Source organism: Lissotriton helveticus, chromosome 8, assembly GCF_964261635.1.
Source record: "Lissotriton helveticus chromosome 8, aLisHel1.1, whole genome shotgun sequence".
Taxonomy (NCBI): Eukaryota; Metazoa; Chordata; class Amphibia; order Caudata; family Salamandridae; genus Lissotriton; species Lissotriton helveticus.
In genome coordinates this window covers 1,059,412,291-1,059,432,572 of record NC_136069.1, presented here as the reverse complement: position 1 = coordinate 1,059,432,572, position 20,282 = coordinate 1,059,412,291, and the positions used below count along the sequence as shown (strand labels likewise).

Sequence of the window (20,282 nt, the reverse complement as noted above, 5' to 3'; positions counted from 1 at the left end):
ATAGAAATGAGGGGTGGGGGGCAGCAATCAAAGCAGATCAGTGTGCATAAACACGAAAATGTTTTTACTTACCACGTACTTGACATTCGACAGCTTATGATATTTGCTATTAAAAAACCATTGAAATTCACTGAAAAAACCATAGGTTATAGACCATATATAGTTAGGAATTAGCATTTACAAAACCTTGAAAATTCACTGAAAAAACCATAGGTTATAGACCATATATAGTTAGGAATTAGCATTTAAAAAACCTTATTTTACTCACACAAAACCATTGAAATTCCATATATAGTTAGTTGCACTAACTATATATTGCGCACCCGCAATCCACTGCTGATGATGTCACATATTACATCATTCATGACATGGTCAGTGACATCACTGATGACATCACTGATGACATCTCAAATGACATCACTGATGACATCTCACTTGACATCAATGATCACATCACTGATGATATCATTCATGTGACAATACAATGCATCTCCTCACATTTTAATATAACCTCTGTTTCACCCAGTGTTAAAAACAGAGTATAATTTTTGAAACCATTGACACACCAATACTAGTTACTACATACGTACTCACTGATTCCTACGTCTACACACACATTCACTCATTCACCCATACAATCATTCATACATACAATCACTCATGTTTACAACACAATCATATGCACTCATACACCTATACAGACACTCACACTCTGCCACTCATCCATGGAGTTACTCACACACCTAGTCAGTCCTGTAAAGAATCAATCACACTTCCATTTTCTACTCTATACAGTTAAACATAGAGCACCTTACGTTTTCAACCATATACTAACACATACTTACTCTCTTATACAATCATTGATACAAGTACACATTGATCTGTACAGAGTCACACACTTCCCATCCAGCCACACACACACTCAGTCTCCCATGCAAATACTTGGGCAATCAATCAATAACCCATATAGTTACTCATATAGCTACTGATCAACACATGCAGCAGTTTACAGAACAACAGACATAATGATGCACAAATTAAGACAGTTTAGTCACTAACCCATGCACTCAGTGAGACACATTTAATCACTCACTCATACATTCAGTCATGCACCTACTAAATCCTTCGTCCAGACACTTATACATCCACTCATTCTTCAATATGTAAGACATATTTTAACTTTACAGAAACATAGTCACTGGATGTTGTCATCAGTGATGTCATCAGTGATGTCATCAGTGATGTCATTTGTGATGTCATCAGTGATGTCATCAGTGATGTCACTGACCATGTCATGAATGATGTAATATGTGACATCATCAGCAGTGGATTGCGGGTGCGCAATATATAGTTAGTGCAACTAACTATATATGGAATTTCAATGGTTTTGTGTGAGTAAAATAAGGTTTTTTAAATGCTAATTCCTAACTATATATGGTCTATAACCTATGGTTTTTTCAGTGAATATATATATATATATATATATTACCTACTGGCGGTCGCCAGTAGGTATATATAGTTAGGATTTTTTCTCTATGGGTTTTTTGAGAATTCTATGTCTAATAACTTTGCCGTTTGTGGACGGAATTGGCTGAAATTTTCAGGAAAATGGCACATTTTGTTTCTGAGCAGCCTTTGAAAATTTGGGGGGGGTTCGTCAAGGGGGGGCCGAGAAAAAAGGGGGGTCCCAAAACGCGTTTTTCCCATGTTAATTTCCATAGGGCGGTTGGCCTCACTTTTAGCCCGAACGGCTGAATGGATTTGCACGAAACTTGGCAAAATTGTAGGGACTGGTAGCCCGATGTGCCTTTTGTAGGTCTCAATATATGTGCTCCAGTGGATTTTGAGAAATTAACGTTTAAAAAAAGATATATATCTGTAAGCGCGGACCGGGCAGCGGCCTAGGACGCGTACTTTTCGCGCAACGGAGCTTTGTGAAGCGAAGCTGATTGGTTCTCCGGCGTCTGTCAACATTCCAAACAGTCCGTAGTGGCCGCAAACAGTCCGTAGTGGCCGCCATCTTGTCTCTCGGTAGGATCGAGAGACAAGAGGAGGCCAAAGCGAAGGGGCAAATGACCATAAGGGGGAATAGTAGATCCTCGCTGACCCCCTAGGTTTGATGTGGAGGTTTTAAAAGGGCCCCGCTGGGCAAAAAAAAAAAAATTATAATAATAATCTTACGGCTGAATGGATTTGCACGAAACTTGGCAAAATTGTAGGGACTGGTAGCCCGATGTGCCTTTGCTAGGTCTCAATATATGTGCTTCAGTGGATTTTGAGAAATTAACGTTCAAAAAAAGATATATATCTGTAACAGCGCACCGCTTCGCGTACTTTTCGCGTTACGGAGCTTTGCGAAGCGAAGCTGATTGGCTCTCCGGTGTCTGTAAACATTCCAAACAGTCCGTAGCGGCCGCCATCTTGTCTCTCGGTAGGATCGAGAGACAAGAGGAGGCCAAAGCGAAGGGGCAAATGACCATAAGGGGGCATAGTAGATCCTCGCTGATCCCCTAGGTTTGATGTGGAGGTTTTAAAAGGGCCCCGCGGGGCAAAAAAAATAAATAATAATAATAATCGAACGGCTGAATGGATTTGCACGAAACTTGGTAAAATATTAGGGACTGGTAGCCCGATGTGCCTTTGCTAGGTCTCAATATATGTGCTTCAGTGCATTTTGAGAAATTAACGTTCAAAAACAAGATATATATCTGTAACAGCGCTCCGCTTCGCGGAGATAAAATTATATCTGTATTACCTAGCTGTTGCTAACACCAGTTAGCGACGGCTAGTAGGAGATAGCGACCATCTTGGGCCCCACTTTGCATGTGAGTGATATTTATCACTAATGACATGCAAAGTGGGCATGCCAAGATGTTAGCGACTGGAAACAGTCGCTAACATCGCTATCTCCTATTATCAACTTTTGGAAATATTCGAGATAAGCGCGAATATCTCCAAAAAGTAACAGCTGCCCTGAGCAGTTCTTAGCCATGTTATCCTATGGGAGGTGGATAACATGGCTAAGAGGATTAGCTCGGTAATGCATGAATATCGCTGAGTTTTCAGCGATATTAATGCATTGCGGTCGGTTTTTATCGTATTTGCGATAAACTTTGATAATAGCAAGGTTTATCTGCGATAATTTCTGACGGTAAAAAAATCTTTGCAATGCATCGTTAGGGATAAATATCGCTTAACTTTGGTAATATGCCCCAACGTCTGTTAACGTTCGATTCGAAGGAAATCAGGAAGTGTTGAAAAACATTGTCTGCGCCATCTTGTCTTTTTTCAAATGCCACACTTTTGTCGTGCACGGCAGCCATTTTAGATGCCTTGACCAGACCCACTCTGTGCACGCTGTCGATCCTTAGCATGGCTCCCCACCCTCGCAAGCATCTCCCCCAGGCAGTGGTCACCCCCGCTCTCTGTCTTATGCATGGGTAATAAACCTCCCCCCATCTGCGCTGCTCTTTCCTGAGAATCACACCCTGTGCCCGCCCGACACCTCCCTTTCGCCCTATTCACTACTGCACCCTCTGACACTCCTTTTCCTCTGTGTCCGATTGTCCAGGCTGGTCCTAGGGTATCAGCTAGCCCTGCAGATGTAGTTTATGGCCACAGCTGTAAAGATTCACCCCTCTTCAAAGGAGTTATAGTAGATCAAGGCCCACACTCGATGAGATCCGTCACAGCAGAAGCGTTGCTATTATCTGAAAACCATCCTGTATTGTGATTGGGGAGGGGACCGAGCGTGAAGCGGAAGATTCCAGGGATGACTCTTTGTACATGAAAGTTTTTACAATTATGTGTCACATTAAAAATATATAGCACTCCGACAAAGTAGTAAGATTATAAAACTTTAATAATTTATAAATATATACAAGAAAACAAAAATAGTAATAACATATAAACATTTTTAGGGAAAAACAACGAAGTAGCGGTCGGCTGTGCGAATAGTCCCAACGCAGCACAACGTCCAGATTTCCGGCGTGGGGCGGGTCATCAGTAGCAAACTGTTGTGCGAATAGTTCCAAGGCAGCAGAACGCGCTGAAATCTAGATGACACGAAAGTGATGTCTAGTAAGTTGCCACCCAGCAAATAACGGCGTGGGGCGTCGCGGGGGGTGGGTCTTCAGTAGCAAACTGTTGTGCGAATAGTTCCAAGGCAGCAGAACGATGGCACCAAGGTGATGTCCAGTAAGTTGCCGCACTGGTTTTGGTATCCTACAATGCTGCTCCGAATAACGGCGTGGGGCGCCCCGGGGGAGGCGGCGTGAACGGGCCTCTCCAGGTGGAGTGTCATCTGTTGTAGTGGGGCGCCCCTTTACCGTTTCAGTTGCCATTCCGTCCGTTTTTGGTCCACTGTGTCAAAAGCCGCAATTCAGCTGAGTTGCGCCCACTCTTGCGGTGCAGCGATAGGCGGCTGTCACAGGACTCTTAAAATGGCGGCAGGCTCTTTCCTTTTTGGGCCTGGTCCACTGAAATGGCCCTGGGACACCTTGGAAATCGGACGCTTGTCTGCTAGGTCTTGGACCCCATTCTCGAAAGCGTCCCCTCCGCCTTGAGAATTCATCAAAAGTTTTGGGGGCCCCGACTCCTGCAGGCTTCTGGTGGGGAGCGGCTGCCATGATTGCTCGCGGAATGACTACGACGGAGCTACGAGATGGTGGTGCTCTCATGCTGACGCCAGCTTCAGTCTGAAACATCCAGAAACAAGGTGGGGCTTTCATCGTTTGGAAAAAAAAAAAGTTTTCATCCAATGAAAAGTGTTGTTTTTAGGTCATATGATCAAGCCTTCCATCATTAGGAAACCAAAAGTAAAATGAACCAATGAAAAGTTTTATAAACAAGTCACATGACCTGTTATGCGGCATAGGGTATAAAATGCGGAGAAAATACGTTGGCACGTGAGGCGGCGTCAGTAGCGGACCGATGTGCGAATAGGCCGAAGGCAACACAGCGCGCCAAGATCCGGATGGCACCGAGGTGGTGTCCAGCAAGTTGCAGCACTGGTGTGGCCATCCTACAATGTTGAAAGTCGGCGTGGGGCGCCCCGTTGGCCTGTGAGTTTGCGTCAGTAGCGGACCGATGTGCGAATAGGCCGAAGGCAGCACAACGCGCCAAGATCCGGATGGCACCGAGGTGGTGTCTAGTAAGTTGCCGCACTGGTGTGGCCATCCTACAATGCTGAAAGTCGGCGTGGGGCGCCCTGTTGGCCTGTGAGATGGTGTCAGTAGCGGACTGATGTGCGAATGGGGCCAAAGGCAGCGCAACAATATTTTCTGACTGACACCACAAGGCGCTGAGATGCCAAGATCCGGATGGCACCGAGGTGATGTCTAAGTTGCGGACTGATGTGCGAATGGGGCCAAAGGTAGCGTAACAATATTTTCTGTATGGAAGATACCACTAGGCGTTGAGATGCCAAGATTCGGATGGCACCGAGGTGATGTCTAGCAAGTTGCTGCACTGGTGTGGTCATCCTACAATGCTGAAACTCGGCGTGGGTCGCCCCATTAGCCTGTGAGATGGCGTCAGTAGCGGACCGATGTGCGAATAGGCCGAAGGCAGCACAACGCGCCAAGATCCGGATGTCACAGTGGTGGTTTCATAGTTGAGAGGCACTTCATCTGCAGTGGGGCGCCGAGATCCGGATGGCACCGAGGTGATGTCTAGCAAGTTGCTGTACTGGTGTGGTCATCCTACAATGCTGAAAGTCGGCGTGGGGCGCCCCATTAGCCTGTGAGATGGCGTCAGTAGCGGACTGATGTGCGAATGGGGCCAAAGGCAGCACAACGCGCCAAGATCCGGATGGCACCGAGGTGGTGTCCAGCAACTTGCCGCACTGGTGTGGCCATCCTACAATGCTGCGCCGAAAGTCGGCGTGGGGCGCCCCGTTGGCCTGTGAGTTCGCGTCAGTCAGTGGGGGCTGTTTGAGGATCTGACTGCATTGGAAAGCAATGTGATGCTGTGCGTCGCCCCCAAGATGGAGGTTCCTCGGCTGCAGTGGGGCGCCCCTTGGTGTTTCACTCGCTATGCAGCTGAGTTGCGTGCGCACTTGTGGCGAATAGGCCGAAGGCAGCACAACGCGCCGAGATCTGGATGGCACCGAGGTGGTGTCCAGCAATTTGCCGCACTGGTGTGGCCATCCTACAATGCTGCGCCGAAAGTCGGCGTGGGGTGCCCCGTTGGCCTGTGAGGTGGCGTCAGTAGCGGACCGATGTGTGAATAGGCCGGAACCAGCACAAGGCGCCAAGATCCGGATGGCACCGAGGTGGTGTCATAGTTGAGAGTTCTGAGCAGCGCTTGTAACACTGTCTGAAGCTTATTTGCACCTGCTGCAGCTTCACTATTGCCCTGGTGTGGCCTAAGATCGCCCATGACATAGGCGGCCACCTCCCGGGGTCCGGCGGAACTTTTTTCCTTTTCCTTTGTGCATCTTGTCCCACAATCCGTTTGACCTGAAGACACGACCAGGTCCCTGAATGTGTGCAGGGGGACGCTATTGATTGAATCAAAATGGCGGCTTCACACAAAGCTGACTCAAGCGTTGCTGCTGATGCTATACAGAGAAAAACTGGTTTTCAGTTTGTACATTCTTCAGGATTTTTCCATCCAAGGCTGGTTGAGAGTTTGTATAACAATGGCTTCAGATTTTCAACATACTACTCTTCAACATTCTTCCTAAATGTAACAATGTGAGACTCACTAGGAGAACGGTGTAGTGAGGGCCACAAACGGCTGTTTGTCTTTCCTTTCAAAATGCTGCCAACAATATTTTCGGAATGGAAGACAACACAAGGCGCTGAGATTCGGTTGGCACCGAGGTGGTGTCCAGCAAGTTGCCGCACTGGTGTGGCCATCCTACAATGCTGCGCCGAAAGTCGGCGTGGGGTGCCCGAAGGGGGGGGGGGAGGCGGCGCAAACGAGCCTCTCCCGCTTCTCCATGTGGAGGTAGTTCATCTGCAGTGGGGCGCCGAGATCCGGATGGCACCGAGGTGGTGTCTAGCAAGTTGCCGCACTGGTGTGGCCATCCTACAATGCTGCGCCGAAAGACGGCGTGGGGTGCCCGAAGGAAGTGTCCTTATCCAGGGCATTATCGCTGTATCATGTCCTCCACTAAAATGGCCCTGGGACACCTTAGAACTCGGACGCTCGATTTTTTTTTCCTTTCCTGTACATGCAAAAAAAGGTAAATGCCCGGTACGTTACACGCTTCATCTGCCACGATGAACTCTCCAGAGGAACCGAAAAAAAATATAGTTGTGGTAACTATACCATGCATCGTCATATGGAGAGGTGGCACCAATTAATTATAGTGCTGCATAAAAGAGAGATTTGGAGGAGAACCCCTGACCTGCTAGTACATTCATCAAAGAAGTGGCACTGAGAGCTTCAGAGGCAAGGGAAACTGTCCCAAATTTTTAGAAGAACTTTGGAAAGATTAAAATGACATGTTTAGATTGTGGCAAATTAATTTCATGTGGACAGATGAGTGTTACTCTAATAAATACAGCATATGAACATCATCATAGTCGATGGTTGGTAGAGACATTTTGACTATATCCTGGACCTGCCCGTCCTCGCCCAAAATGGCGCCGGAATAAATGGGACTCGTAACTCCTTGTTGTGTACTGGTTGCAGAACCTTGAAATCACGAGATACGTATGCAGTTTTGAAGCACATGGCGGGCGGGGACGAGAATTGATTGAATATTTCGACATCCCTATTGATATTAAGTTCTGATGTGTTATTGATTACTGTACTGTTGAAAGTTCGAATTAACGTCACCCATGGTACTTGCCCGCAAATGTATATCTAGATAATTTTATTGTAACTGGCCCTGTCGTATTTTAATTATAAAATGTACGTCCACCGATTCCGTAACTGTTAGACACCTTAGTTCTTGCAACCTAATGGCCCGCCCGTTACGTTCCTCTACAGTGTAAATGTCTACTCATCACATACGATTACAGTTTGCTCCGTGGCCGGCCCACGTGGTTATAGGCTCGTATTTGTATAATGAAATTTTCACAATAAAGGTTTTTAAAAGAAAACATGGTAGTAGTATATACATTGGTAAAGTTTGTAATAATAGTCACTGTTTTAGAATCATTAAAAGGCAAGTGAAATAAAGCAGACCAATTACATGAAGGGTAAAAGGTATAATACGAAGGAACGCAGTAAAGATAAATGGTCAAGGGCTGTTGTGTTTTCTATTCCTGCAACATAAAGTGATCGATAAGAATCTCATATTCAGGCGTATCGGCGACTAAGACAGCAGGTCGACCCTCTTTTGCTCAACGGCTCCATCATGGGACGAAGAAACGCTCTTTTTCTCGAAAAAAGAATATATTTTACTTGCAGGACAGTTGTAAAATTTCCGGGAAAGTACATTAGTCTGGAACATTATAACATATATTTAAGAAAAAATAATGTTCGGAAGTAATGAAAAGCGTAATTTTTAGGTCATATGACCAAGCCTTTCATCATTACAATAAGAAAAGTAAAATGAACCAATGAAAAGTTTTATTAACAAGTCACATGACTTGTTATGCTTACGTTACGCGCTGCGCGCCCCGGATGACTTCCGGATGCGCTAACGCGGCGCGTCATATGACGCATTACGCGACAACGCAGGTCCAGAATATAGTCAAAATGTCTCCACCAACCAGCGGTCGGAACACAACCCCTTTCAGCAGGCTAAATAGTTCTGTTAAATGACAACAGAAGGGACAGGCAACAAGAACCATCAGTCAAAGAGGGGAGGGCTAGTTCTTCTCTACCGGGTTACATTGGGGCGCTACCGGAACTGATCGAATTGGTAGTCTACAGTGTTTCTGGATGTTTCAGACTGAAGCTGGGGTTAGCATGAGAGCAGCATCATTTCGTAGCTCCGTCGTGGCCATTCCGCAACCAATCATGGCAGCCGCTCTTTATCGTTATTTTGGGCGGGGTGGGTGGCGGAGCCGAGCTGTTTTGCAGCCATCATTGTGTGGAGTTCAGTTCATCTCACTAGTTTTGTATTTGTCATGAGGGGTTGTTCCTAATGTTTCTATTTTAGCGAGGTCAAAAAGAGATCCCATTAGTGGCCTACTGATTTTGCTCGATTCCTTTTCTTTTTTTTACACGATTTTTCGTTATCTGCAAAGACTAAACAGAGTATTGCGACTCTGTGTTTGTTTGTAAATAGAGAATGAACCAAAGAGAACTAATTCTAAAACAGTAAATACTTGGATAACAATCAATCAAATGGAGAGAGAAGCAGGCACGACGGATTACAACGGGGGCAAAGGCCTGCGTTAACTACCTTTCACTATCTGCAAAGAGAGAGTACTCCTAATAGAAATGAGGGGGGGGGGCACCATTCAAAGCAGATCAGTGTGCATAAACACGAAAATGTTTTCACTTACCACGTACTTGACATTCGACAGCTTATGATATTTGCTATTAAAAAACCATTGAAATTCACTGAAAAAACCATAGGTTATAGACCATATATAGTTAGGAATTAGCATTTACAAAAACTTGAAAATTCACTGAAAAAACCATAGGTTATAGACCATATATAGTTAGGAATTAGCATTTAAAAAACCTTATTTTACTCACACAAAACCATTGAAATTCCATATATAGTTAGTTGCACTAACTATATATTGCGCACCCGCAATCCACTGCTGATCATGTCACATATTACATCATTCATGACATGGTCAGTGACATCACTGATGACATCACTGATGACATCTCAAATGACATCACTGATGACATCACTGATGACATCTCATTTGACATCAATGACCACATCACTGATGATATTATTCATGTGACAATACAATGCATCTCTTCACATTTTAATATAACCTCTGTTTCACCCAGTGTTAAAAACAGAGTATAATTTTTGAAACCATTGACACACCAATACTAGTTACTACATACGTACTCACTGATTCCTACGTCTACACACACATTCACTCATTCACCCATACAATCATTCATACATACAATCACTCATGTTTACAACACAATCATATGCACTCATACACCTATACAGACACTCACACTCTGCCACTCATCCATGGAGTTACTCACACACCTAGTCAGTCCTGTAAAGAATCAATCACACTTCCATTTTCTACTCTATACAGTTAAACATAGAGCACCTTACGTTTTCAACCATATACTAACACATACTTACTCTCTTATACAATCATTGATACAAGTACACATTGATCTGTACAGAGTCACACACCTCCCATCCAGCCACACACACACTCAGTCTCCCATGCAAATACTTGGGCAATCAATCAATAACCCATATAGTTACTCATATAGCTACTGATCAACACATGCAGCAGTTTACAGAACAACAGACATAATGATGCACAAATTAAGACAGTTTAGTCACTAACCCATGCACTCAGTGAGACACATTTAATCACTCACTCATACATTCAGTCATGCACCTACTAAATCCTTCGTCCAGACACTTATACATCCACTCATTCTTCAATATGTAAGACATATTTTAACTTTACAGAAACATAGTCACTGGATGTTGTCATCAGTGATGTCATCAGTGATGTCATTTGAGATGTCATCAGTGATGTCATCAGTGATGTCACTGACCATGTCATGAATGATGTAATATGTGACATGATCAGCAGTGGATTGCGGGTGCGCAATATATAGTTAGTGCAACTAACTATATATGGAATTTCAATGGTTTTGTGTGAGTAAAATAAGGTTTTTTAAATGCTAATTCCTAACTATATATGGTCTATAACCTATGGTTTTTTCAGTGAATTTTCAAGGTTTTGTAAATGCTAATTCCTAACTATATATGGTCTATAACCTATGGTTTTTTCAGTGAATATATATATATATATATCTTATATACATCTTAAATTCTCTTGGTTTTGTGCTCTTTGACCCTAATATTCAGAGGATTCATAGCTACGGTGCATAATAACATAGAAAAAAATATATACGTTCTTGAAACGAAGAGCAAGCCTGGCATGAAAGCTGATTCAAAAAAGAATATAAAATATAGATACATCAGTAAGCAATGAGCCTAATAAAAAGTGTAAACAATAATAAAATCCAATCATGAGCATCAAAAACTAAATACAGTGGAAACAGTAATTGCAATAATATGATTATACAAAAGGAAATCCACATAGTTGATAATGAAGGAAAAATGGAATGAGGAGGAAATTTAAGGAGTCTTCTTGCTGTGGGGGACGTGGGTGAAATGAACGTTTAGCACATACATTAAGATAAAGTGTAATAGGAAGCCATAAATCCATACGTTTTGCTCCCATTTGAGCAGGAAAAACAAAAGCAGTGTCCAATCTATTTATGTCTAATTGGAAGGACTTCGCTAATATTTCCTTCAAGGCATAACATTTAAAACAGCACTCCCAAGCTACAGATTAGGCCCACGAAAGAACATGTTGCCTGTGCTTCATGAATGCTTTCTGACTAGCTTTCTTATTGAGCCCAAGGTGAAACTGAAGTTGAACACTTACTGTCTTTTCATTATTTTCGAATGCCTCTCTTGCTTCCTCGTAGGTGCAGACTTCCTCCCTGCATTCGCGCTCGATGTTCCCTTGTTTTATCTCTTCCAGGAAGCTGTTGGCCCTGGGTTGTCGTTTCAACAGCGAGTTTGCTTTGTCCTCCGACAGGAACACTGAAAGAACGTCAGAAGGAAATGATTACGGTCCAAGGCGCACCGCAGGGCTTCGAGCTATAGCGAGAAAGCGAGCGGTCACATTTGCTAAACGCATCTGCAAAAATCAATCGCCTCAAGGTGAGGCAGTATGTTACGACAAATCATTATATGAGGGTTTGGGTTCCTTAAAAAGCCACGGCACAGGAAACTAAGGAGCAGTGGGAAGCAGGTCTGTCATAAGTTTTTGCGAGGCACAGGGCAACGTACGTTTAAAAATGTAACAGGTTCATCTGGGGGAAAGGATAACAAGCACTGGCAAAGCCAATAGGTCTCACCTATGTGAGAGCTATTGGCTTTGCCGATGTCTTTTAGCCATGTGTAGAGTTGCATGGCTGCTCTGCAGCATGGCTAAACGTTAATAAAAAATAAAAAACTATGACGCAGGAACTGGAAGCCAAAAAGGTACTACTATAAAGCTAGCACTGGCGACGTAATAGTATTTTTTTTTCACATGGTGGGTGGGGGCCGCACAGACAACAGGTGGGGGACCACAGGCAATGTGCGGGTGGGGACAACACAGGCGGTGGGATGGTGGGGGTTAACAGACAACAGGAGGGAGGTATCAATAAGGGACAGTACAGACAACAAGGGGGAGCAATAAAGATGACAGGGCCAGGTCTGTCCACATATAAATGAGAATTCTGGGCATCGAAAGCGTCACGTCTACACACATTGGTAAAAAATACGAGGTATGTGGTAATTGATGTTATGCCGATATCGCATTAGGATATCTCCATTTGGCAGTAACAGCCTTTTTCACTCTTAATATAGGGACAACATTTTTTGACAAGCCCTCCCCATACCGCCCGGTGCAGATGAAAAATAGAAACGCTGCATTTTCTTAAAAAGGATTACGAAAATATTTCTCCCCTGACTTACAAACTACAGGTACAATTTTTATCTACTAAATCAAGAATAAGGGTAGACAAGAGGCGTACAGGTTTTCAATGAAACTTTGTTTTCTTGCATCCTATACAGATTATTTACAAGGCCCTGATGAGAGTTTGGGAACTTGTTCCCCAAACTTGAAACGCGTTGGCATACCAACAGGAACAACTCAGTATATTAAGTGTACAATGAAAATAGGCACAAACCTAAATGTTCCTGTCATTTGAGGTAGTCTTGCATAATCTTGAATTGGAGCTTCGGTAGAGAAAACGATAATTGAAATGTCTATTGTTATTTGGATGTTTTTGTTTTGATTTGTGAATATATAAGGAGTGAAACCCTTTCTGATTTTGACGTTTTATGTTTACAAGAGACCTGGGTAACCTCTGATATTAACCTTGATGGATTTGTGTCATATAACAACATGGCACAAAGGTCTAGTATGGGTAGGGCCAAGGGGGGGTTAGTAATCTTACTCTCTGTGAGTTTCCCAGCTTGTAAGAAACTATACCAGTCAGTGGGTTACCACTCCCAAATTTTAATCCTTGAACATGCAAAGGGTCATGTAATTATGCTGATCAACCACTATAACAACCTGTTTGATGCATCTAATACTGCTGTGGTGGAGGAGTTGGGTTTAGCCGTGAGTAACATCCGAAAGGGCATCCACAAACCAATGGATATTATCTGGGGAGGGGATTTTAATATTCGTACTTGTCCTCACTCATTCACCAGAATTTGTGGATATGATGGGGATAATGGGGAAAACCGGGCACACTTTATTTACTCACCCTATGGTGATTCCCTTAATTCTTTTATGTTAAGTATGGATCTTATGATTGACCCCCCGGCTGCAGATGCTGATGGTAACCCTGTCCCAACCTTCGTAGGACTGAATTCGGCCTCCGTAATTGACCACTTATTGGTTTCTACACATCTTGTCCCTGTTTGTACAGTACCCATTGTTGCCAACCTTGGAAGTAGCGACCACAATGCTATTACCATGTCGATTTCTGCCTGGGGGTTACCAGCTAACAGCCACCATTTGATAATTGAAGACGTTACCCCCTGTAGACAGAATGGTATCCGTATAAAGTGGAGTTTGGACAATTCCGAGAAATTGCAGGTTAAAATCATAGAAGCTGGGTTTGCCTCAATATATAAATTTTTAGATCCTGAGGCTTTCCGTGAGTGCATTATAGCTGATTTTGTGGAGTTAGGCACAGTTATAAAAAGATGCCTTACTATCACCAAAGCCCAAATCAAGAGAGAAAATGTGGGTTGGTTTGATAGCATGTGCACCAAATCTCTGCGTGAACTTAAGCAGGCACTAACTAAACAACCCAGAGACAGGGAGGCTATTAAATTGCTTAGACTGACTTACAAAAACAATCTTATACGTAGGAAACATGAGCTTAGGGAACAAGCTTGGGATTCCCTTAATCAAGCATCTATATTGCGTGATAGCAGGCTCTTTTGGTCCACGGTTAATAGTCCCTTTCTTGTAAAAGAAGACTTTCCCATATTGTCAGCCCAGGTAAGCGAAGCGAACTGGGTTGCACATTTTTCCGGTATTTTTAATCCCTCTAGGGAAGACCGTCCCAGTTTTCCTACCCCAATGTATGGAACGAAGTTACCCTTGGACATCACACTTCAAGAGGTTGTTACCGCTATTAGTCGGAGTAAAGGGGGAAAGGCACCGGGACCCAACGGGGTCCCGGTTGACCTATACAAATCAAACCCGACACTCTGGAGTCCACTCCTAACACAGGTGTTTAACGCCTCAGTTCTGGAGAGTACACCACTTACCTGGAGCGAATCCATAATTTTACCCATCTACAAGAAGGGAGATAGAGGAGAGGCCAAGAACTACCGCCCTATCTCCCTTCTGGATTCCTCCCTTAAGATCATGAGTAGGGTTCTCCTGATGCGGTTGGAGGAATGGGCAGAGGAAAATAAAATTCTGGCTGAGTCCCAATACGGCTTTCGCAAAGGTCTGGGGACAACAGAGCAGTGCATTAATCTTGACCTCCTCATTGGAAAGTATACGAAAGCGAAACAGGGCTCTCTATTTCTCTGTTTCGCTGATCTTTCGAGTGCCTTTGACCTTGTGGACCACAATTTGTTGTGGTCCACTTTACTGGGCATGGGAGCTCCCCCAGCAATTATATATTTTCTGGCAAGACTCTATAATAAGTTAACAGCCCAGATCCGTTATGGTCAGGCAGGAGAATGCACAGGGAAAATTAAGATTAAGTCAGGCATAAGGCAAGGCTGTGTACTGGCCCCCCTGCTTTTTTCCCTTTTTATAAATTCTATTGAGTCCGAACTGAAGAGGTTACAGGCGGATTCTCCGCAGGTTGGTGGCCATCCTGTGCCAGTCTTGCTTTATGCCGACGATACGGTTTTACTTTCGCGCACTCCAAATGGGCTCCAAAAATTTATGAATTACTTTTATGATTTCATTAAGGAGAGAAAACTGAAAATCAACAACTCCAAGACCTACATCATGGCCTGTGGTAAACGGATTAAACTTTTAAAGCGGTTCCATTTTAATAATCATAAAATTGAGGTGGTGGACAGATTTTGTTATCTTGGAGTAACTTTTAATAACAAAGGGACTTGGGCACCTGAGATTCTAAACGTGAATGCTAGGATGGCCAAAAGCTCCTTCGGACTCTTTCGGTTTGCATCTAAGCTAGGTTGTCGCCGCATACCTGACATGTTAAATATTTACAGGCACAGGTGTGTATCCATTGCCTTATACGGTTCTGGTATATGGGGCTATTGTCAGCACAGGGAATTACAAGTCACTGAGAATCGGTTCCTTAAAAGACTCCTTTGTTTACCCCCCTCGGCATCCAATGACCTATGCCATAATGAGGTGGGTATGCATTATCTATCAGATCTAATGGGAATGAGGCCTCTAATGGTCTGGAGGTCAATGTGGGTTAAAGATGAGACTGATTTTACCAGGCAGATTATTCTTGACTGCCTTAAAACGGACAATGTCTGCAAGATCCCCTGGCTAAACTATGTTTCATCTTCTTACAATGATATTTTTAACCTAGACATCGTTAATGACCCCCATAGTGCTGTTAGTGTACCAAAAAAGGAACTTAAAAATATCTTTATTGGGACCGAATCAAATCTACGCAGGGCGAAATGCAGCTCCATGTCTACTCATGTATTTTATTATTCTAATATGTTGGAAGACAGGGGCATGCCTATGTACCTCAAATCTATTACCAAGCAATTGCATCAATTTGTTCTCACGAGGCTGAGACTTGGTATTGTACATAATTTAGTGGCCTTTCCAGTGATGAAAATACATAGCCAATCCCCCTGCCCCTGTGATGGTCTATACAGGCAAAGCACCCTGCACTTCATGCTTATTTGTCCCCTTTATATGCATCTTCGTCGTTATTATCTCAGACCTGTTTTTAGAAAATACTCAGTGTATACTACAGCCCAAGCTCTGAAATTGTTATTTGCACTTGACTCTTTAGATATCTGTTTTTTTACCGCTACCTTTTTACTCAAAGCTATTTCTCATAGGAAAAGTTTGGTGTTCTAATATTTTTTAAATCCAAATAATGTTGAGTCGTTGCCTCTACTGAAATGTTTGTATTCTGTGTTTTATATATTGTATGCTTTTGTGATTGTTTTTAATAATCGAATAAAGCTTTGAAATTTGAATTTGAATATATGTCTTTGTTTTATAATATATATGTGTAAAAAGTGATTCAAGTATTTGTCAATATGTATTACTTTTCTGCCTAAAAAAATATATGAAATTTTGCTAAAAAACATAAAATGATTGGTATAAATAAAAGTACCTGACCAGATGTAATGAAGTATTGTTTGGTCCCAACTGAAATAATAGAGTCATAACTAATAAGGAGGGTGTGGGCATTATTTTTGTGTTTTTGTATTGGTAACACAGCCTAATACCCTCCCATTCCCCTCATATGTGTTGCCCCTGCTTCAAATCAATCGCCTCCTGCAGCAGACAAGTGCTAACCAATACACCTAACTACCAGACAGGGAAAAACTGGAACGCTTCTCTGTCTAAATGCCAGCTCCTGTGTTACCACTTATAAAATGGTGGCTGGCAATCTAAAATTGTTGAATATATAGTGAACAGCAAAACATAGCCCAATAGAGCCCAAATCTTGCTGTAGTGACCCAGCAGCAACATTCCCCCAATGTATCCGGGGGAAGACCTAGTGGCCAGCTGCCCCCCTCCACCTCACCACAAGACCCAAAGCAGCCTGAGTTGGTGTTGTGCACTGTTGGCCATGACTGTGGTGTGGCTGTGAAGATGAAAATGATTATCAAGGGTGATACCAAGTGATCTGGCACTCTGGAAAATGGTGCGGCTGCCAGCCAGGGCGTGATTTTTGGCCATCCATTCTTATACTGGTGTTTTTGCTTTCGGAGGTGAGACCATGGGAAATTCTGTTTTTGTTGGGGTGAGTATTTTAAATGATGGTTAGCCATCCAGTTTTGAATCTTAAACAGTGTTTTTGAAAGCAGGGTAACATCTTTCAGGGATGAGATTTAAGTACATTTGGGTGTCGTTGACGCACAGGTGGAAGTGAAGCCCAGAGTTTCTAAGAGTCACACAGAGGTTCTAGGGTGAGGTTAGAGGGTTGGGTAGAGGATCAAGCCTTGAGGTACCCCCATGGTGAACACTGACTGGTCTCGAGAGCGAGTTGTCCAATTTCACAATTTCGGAACGGTTGAATAGGTATAAGGAGAACCAGTTGAGTACAGTGCCTCCGCAACCCATGCGAAGTTCAAGAGTAAGAAGGAGGTCCAGATAGTGTATGAGGAGGCAGGAGTTTCCGGAGTTGAGGATTCTGAGGGAGTCATACACTATTTGGAGGATTGAAGTTTCTGTACTGTGACCCTGGTGGAAACCAGATTGGAGAGTCTAGGAGATTGTTTGTTTGAATGTGTGAGGCGAGTTGGGACGCTACGCAACTCTTGATTAATTTGCCTACGAAAGGGATTGTGGAGACTGGGTGGTAGTTGTTCAGGGTCTCTGGAACAAGAGGATTTTTTTTTCAAGACTGGGGTGATTTGACCGATTTTTTGTCGTTCTGGGTAGAGGCCCTGATTGAGAGAGGAGTTCACCATGGTGGTCCATACGAGAATAAGGTGTGTGGCATGAGATTTGTCGAACTTGAAATTGCTTCCTCATGGTGGTTTGAGGGTTTTACTTTGGAGATTGTTCATTGCAGGTCCTGTTCGGAGAGAAGGATGACCATGATTATAGTGCCCTGCATGGTAGAGTCTCAACCATTTCAAGGGAGTCGCTGATGGGCAATGAGATATGGATGTCTATGATTTTTTTTTTTAACAAAGAAATTGACAAACTCGTTGCAACAGGCAACCGATGACTTAGGAGTCAAAGTGATGGAGAGGTTAGTCATATGCGTGATGATCTCAAACAGGCCCTTCGGTCTATTCTTTGCAGAATTCACGAGGGCACCGATAGGGGAGGATTTAGCTTTAAGGATTTGGTCTTTGTTTTGCTTTCTCGCTTTGAGAAGCTAAGTCAAAATCAGGTGAGATGGCACTTGTCTCCATTTTTGGCCCGGCACATATTTTAAGTTACTGAATCTTACTGGGTCTCTTCCTGGTATTTAAGGTAGGCAGCACATACTTTTTATTTAATGCACTCAATGGTTACAGATCTGTCATGTTACTAACTAGATAGGATAGATTGTGCTTTAAGTGCCACATATTCTCGGTTGTATTTGTCCTGTTTTCTGGGAGTTCTCATTTAGGTGTTCATTTATCGCTTTGAGTACTCCAAGTACTTTTTTCTGTTAATGTAAATTTTGGTGTATAATGTCTTTGTCCCCAACCACCCTTCAAGAAACGATATTGTCCTTTTTGTTCGTAGTATGAAATGTACAGCATTGTTGGAAAACAGTAGGTATAGTAAATGTACATGGTTTTCTAATATAAGCATGCCATTTTCCATGAAATCAGTTGAGGAACTCTGCTTTGATTGGTTGATTCCTGTTTCTTTCTTTTATTCGGGATTTTAGCTTATCTGGGAGTGAAAGTTTTGTTAAGTCTGTGCTAATGCTATGAATACTCTTGTGTTTACAATTATATTATTCTAAATACTAATCCATGCTACGTAGCTTACCTCCTACTGACTGTGCTTTGTAAGTGTTTGCTCCTTCTTTTATGGATTGTAACATTTTGATAGGGAGCACGAGAAGTGTTCCATTATGCATATTTAATGTATTTCTGAAATATATTCTTCTATACCTCTAGAAGTGTAATGTCAGAAACAGTCTTTGAGAATGTGTACCTTATTTAGAGTTGGATAGATGGGATACTCGGTCATGAACGTGGTGGATGTCCCATATGCGTGTTGACAAGCACTTTATATTCTATGGCACTTGTAATACGGTGGACAGAAAATACAACATGGTTTGACAGCTTATCCCTCAATCATGTGGTGACAACTGATATTGGAGTAGTGTATGAGTTATGTTTGGGAGAATAGTACTCTGTGTGGTATTAGTGATTGTGTGTGGAATGATGGTAATTTTGTATTTGAAGAATCTGTTCTATGATGTTATGTACAGGAATTATAAAACTGGTTACTTTTTTGGTGAGCCAGATGTTTAAGTTACTTTTAACTTTCTAGTTTAAAAGGAATGATTTGTGTTGGTGAACGAACAGAGTAGCCACATAGACTGAAATTAAAAGTAGTTGGCAGGGTGTACAGAGGTGCAGAGAGGTCCACAATGTTTTTAACACAACATTGACATTGAAGAGAAGGAACAGCTGCCTAAACACAGCTTATTTTAAGCGACTTTGGGGGTTTGATGAGGTCTTGAAAAACCATTTACCTTCTGTCAGCAGCTTCCTGTGTTTAGCAATGGGGTGAGATTCAGTTTCGCTTTTGTGGGTTCTGAAGCTTTTGAGAAGGTTGCAGAAGTTAAATGTGTGGCTTTTTATTTCGTTATTGTTTGATGTATGGTTGTTGGAGGAGGTCCACTAACCTCCGAAAAGGCAGTTGGTCTTCTGACCCAAGTAGCCGGAGTTGTGAGAATCTTTACTGGAAGAAAGTGCTGGCCCTCATGAGGTGATCCTCTTTTTGCTGCATAGAAGGCATTTGCCTAATGTGACTCATTGGGAGACTGGTATCAGTGAATGTGAGAACGTCCAGGACAGAGCCCTTCCAATGATGCGACACTGGCCACCTTGAGATAAGCTTATTCTTCTCACAGTGAGGCTACCAGGGACGTGGCCTATGAAGATGCCAGCACTTTAGGTTTCTGCAAGACAGCCTTCGTTGAAACCAGCACTGTCATGCGGGACATGGTATTTCTTCTTTATAGAAGAATGTTGTAACCTTACAAATATTTTGTAATAAGAAAAAGTGCGTGGAATAAAGATCCCTATTGAACAGAGCATAACTACAAGCCAATGAGTTTTCTAACAACAAGCATTTGCAATGCAATAGGTCTCGCATTAGGAAAGTTTGAGCTATGGGTCTTGTAAATGAGAATTTTTTTTATTTATGTGTTGGTTTTGAAAATAGAGAAATTAATAGCTTTGTCATTTACAAAGCCAATACTTTTAACTTTTGCAAATGTGACACTTATAGCATTTGTAATGCAAC

The 20,282-nt window shown here is 42.9% G+C and overlaps 1 protein-coding gene across 2 annotated transcripts in view; it reads right to left on the bottom strand.

The window, feature by feature from the left end:
• PRRG1 (proline rich and Gla domain 1) overlaps positions 1 to 20,282 on the bottom strand; it is a 339,513-nt gene that overhangs the window by 115,969 nt on the left and 203,262 nt on the right. For both annotated transcript variants that reach the window (XR_013599918.1, XM_078657911.1), the window contains exon 3: positions 11,532 to 11,692. Coding sequence is in view for 1 of the 2 variants with exons in the window: in XM_078657911.1 (XP_078514037.1) it covers positions 11,532 to 11,692 (161 nt within the window). In the remaining variant the exon portion in view is untranslated. The remainder of the gene's footprint in view (positions 1 to 11,531; positions 11,693 to 20,282) is intronic.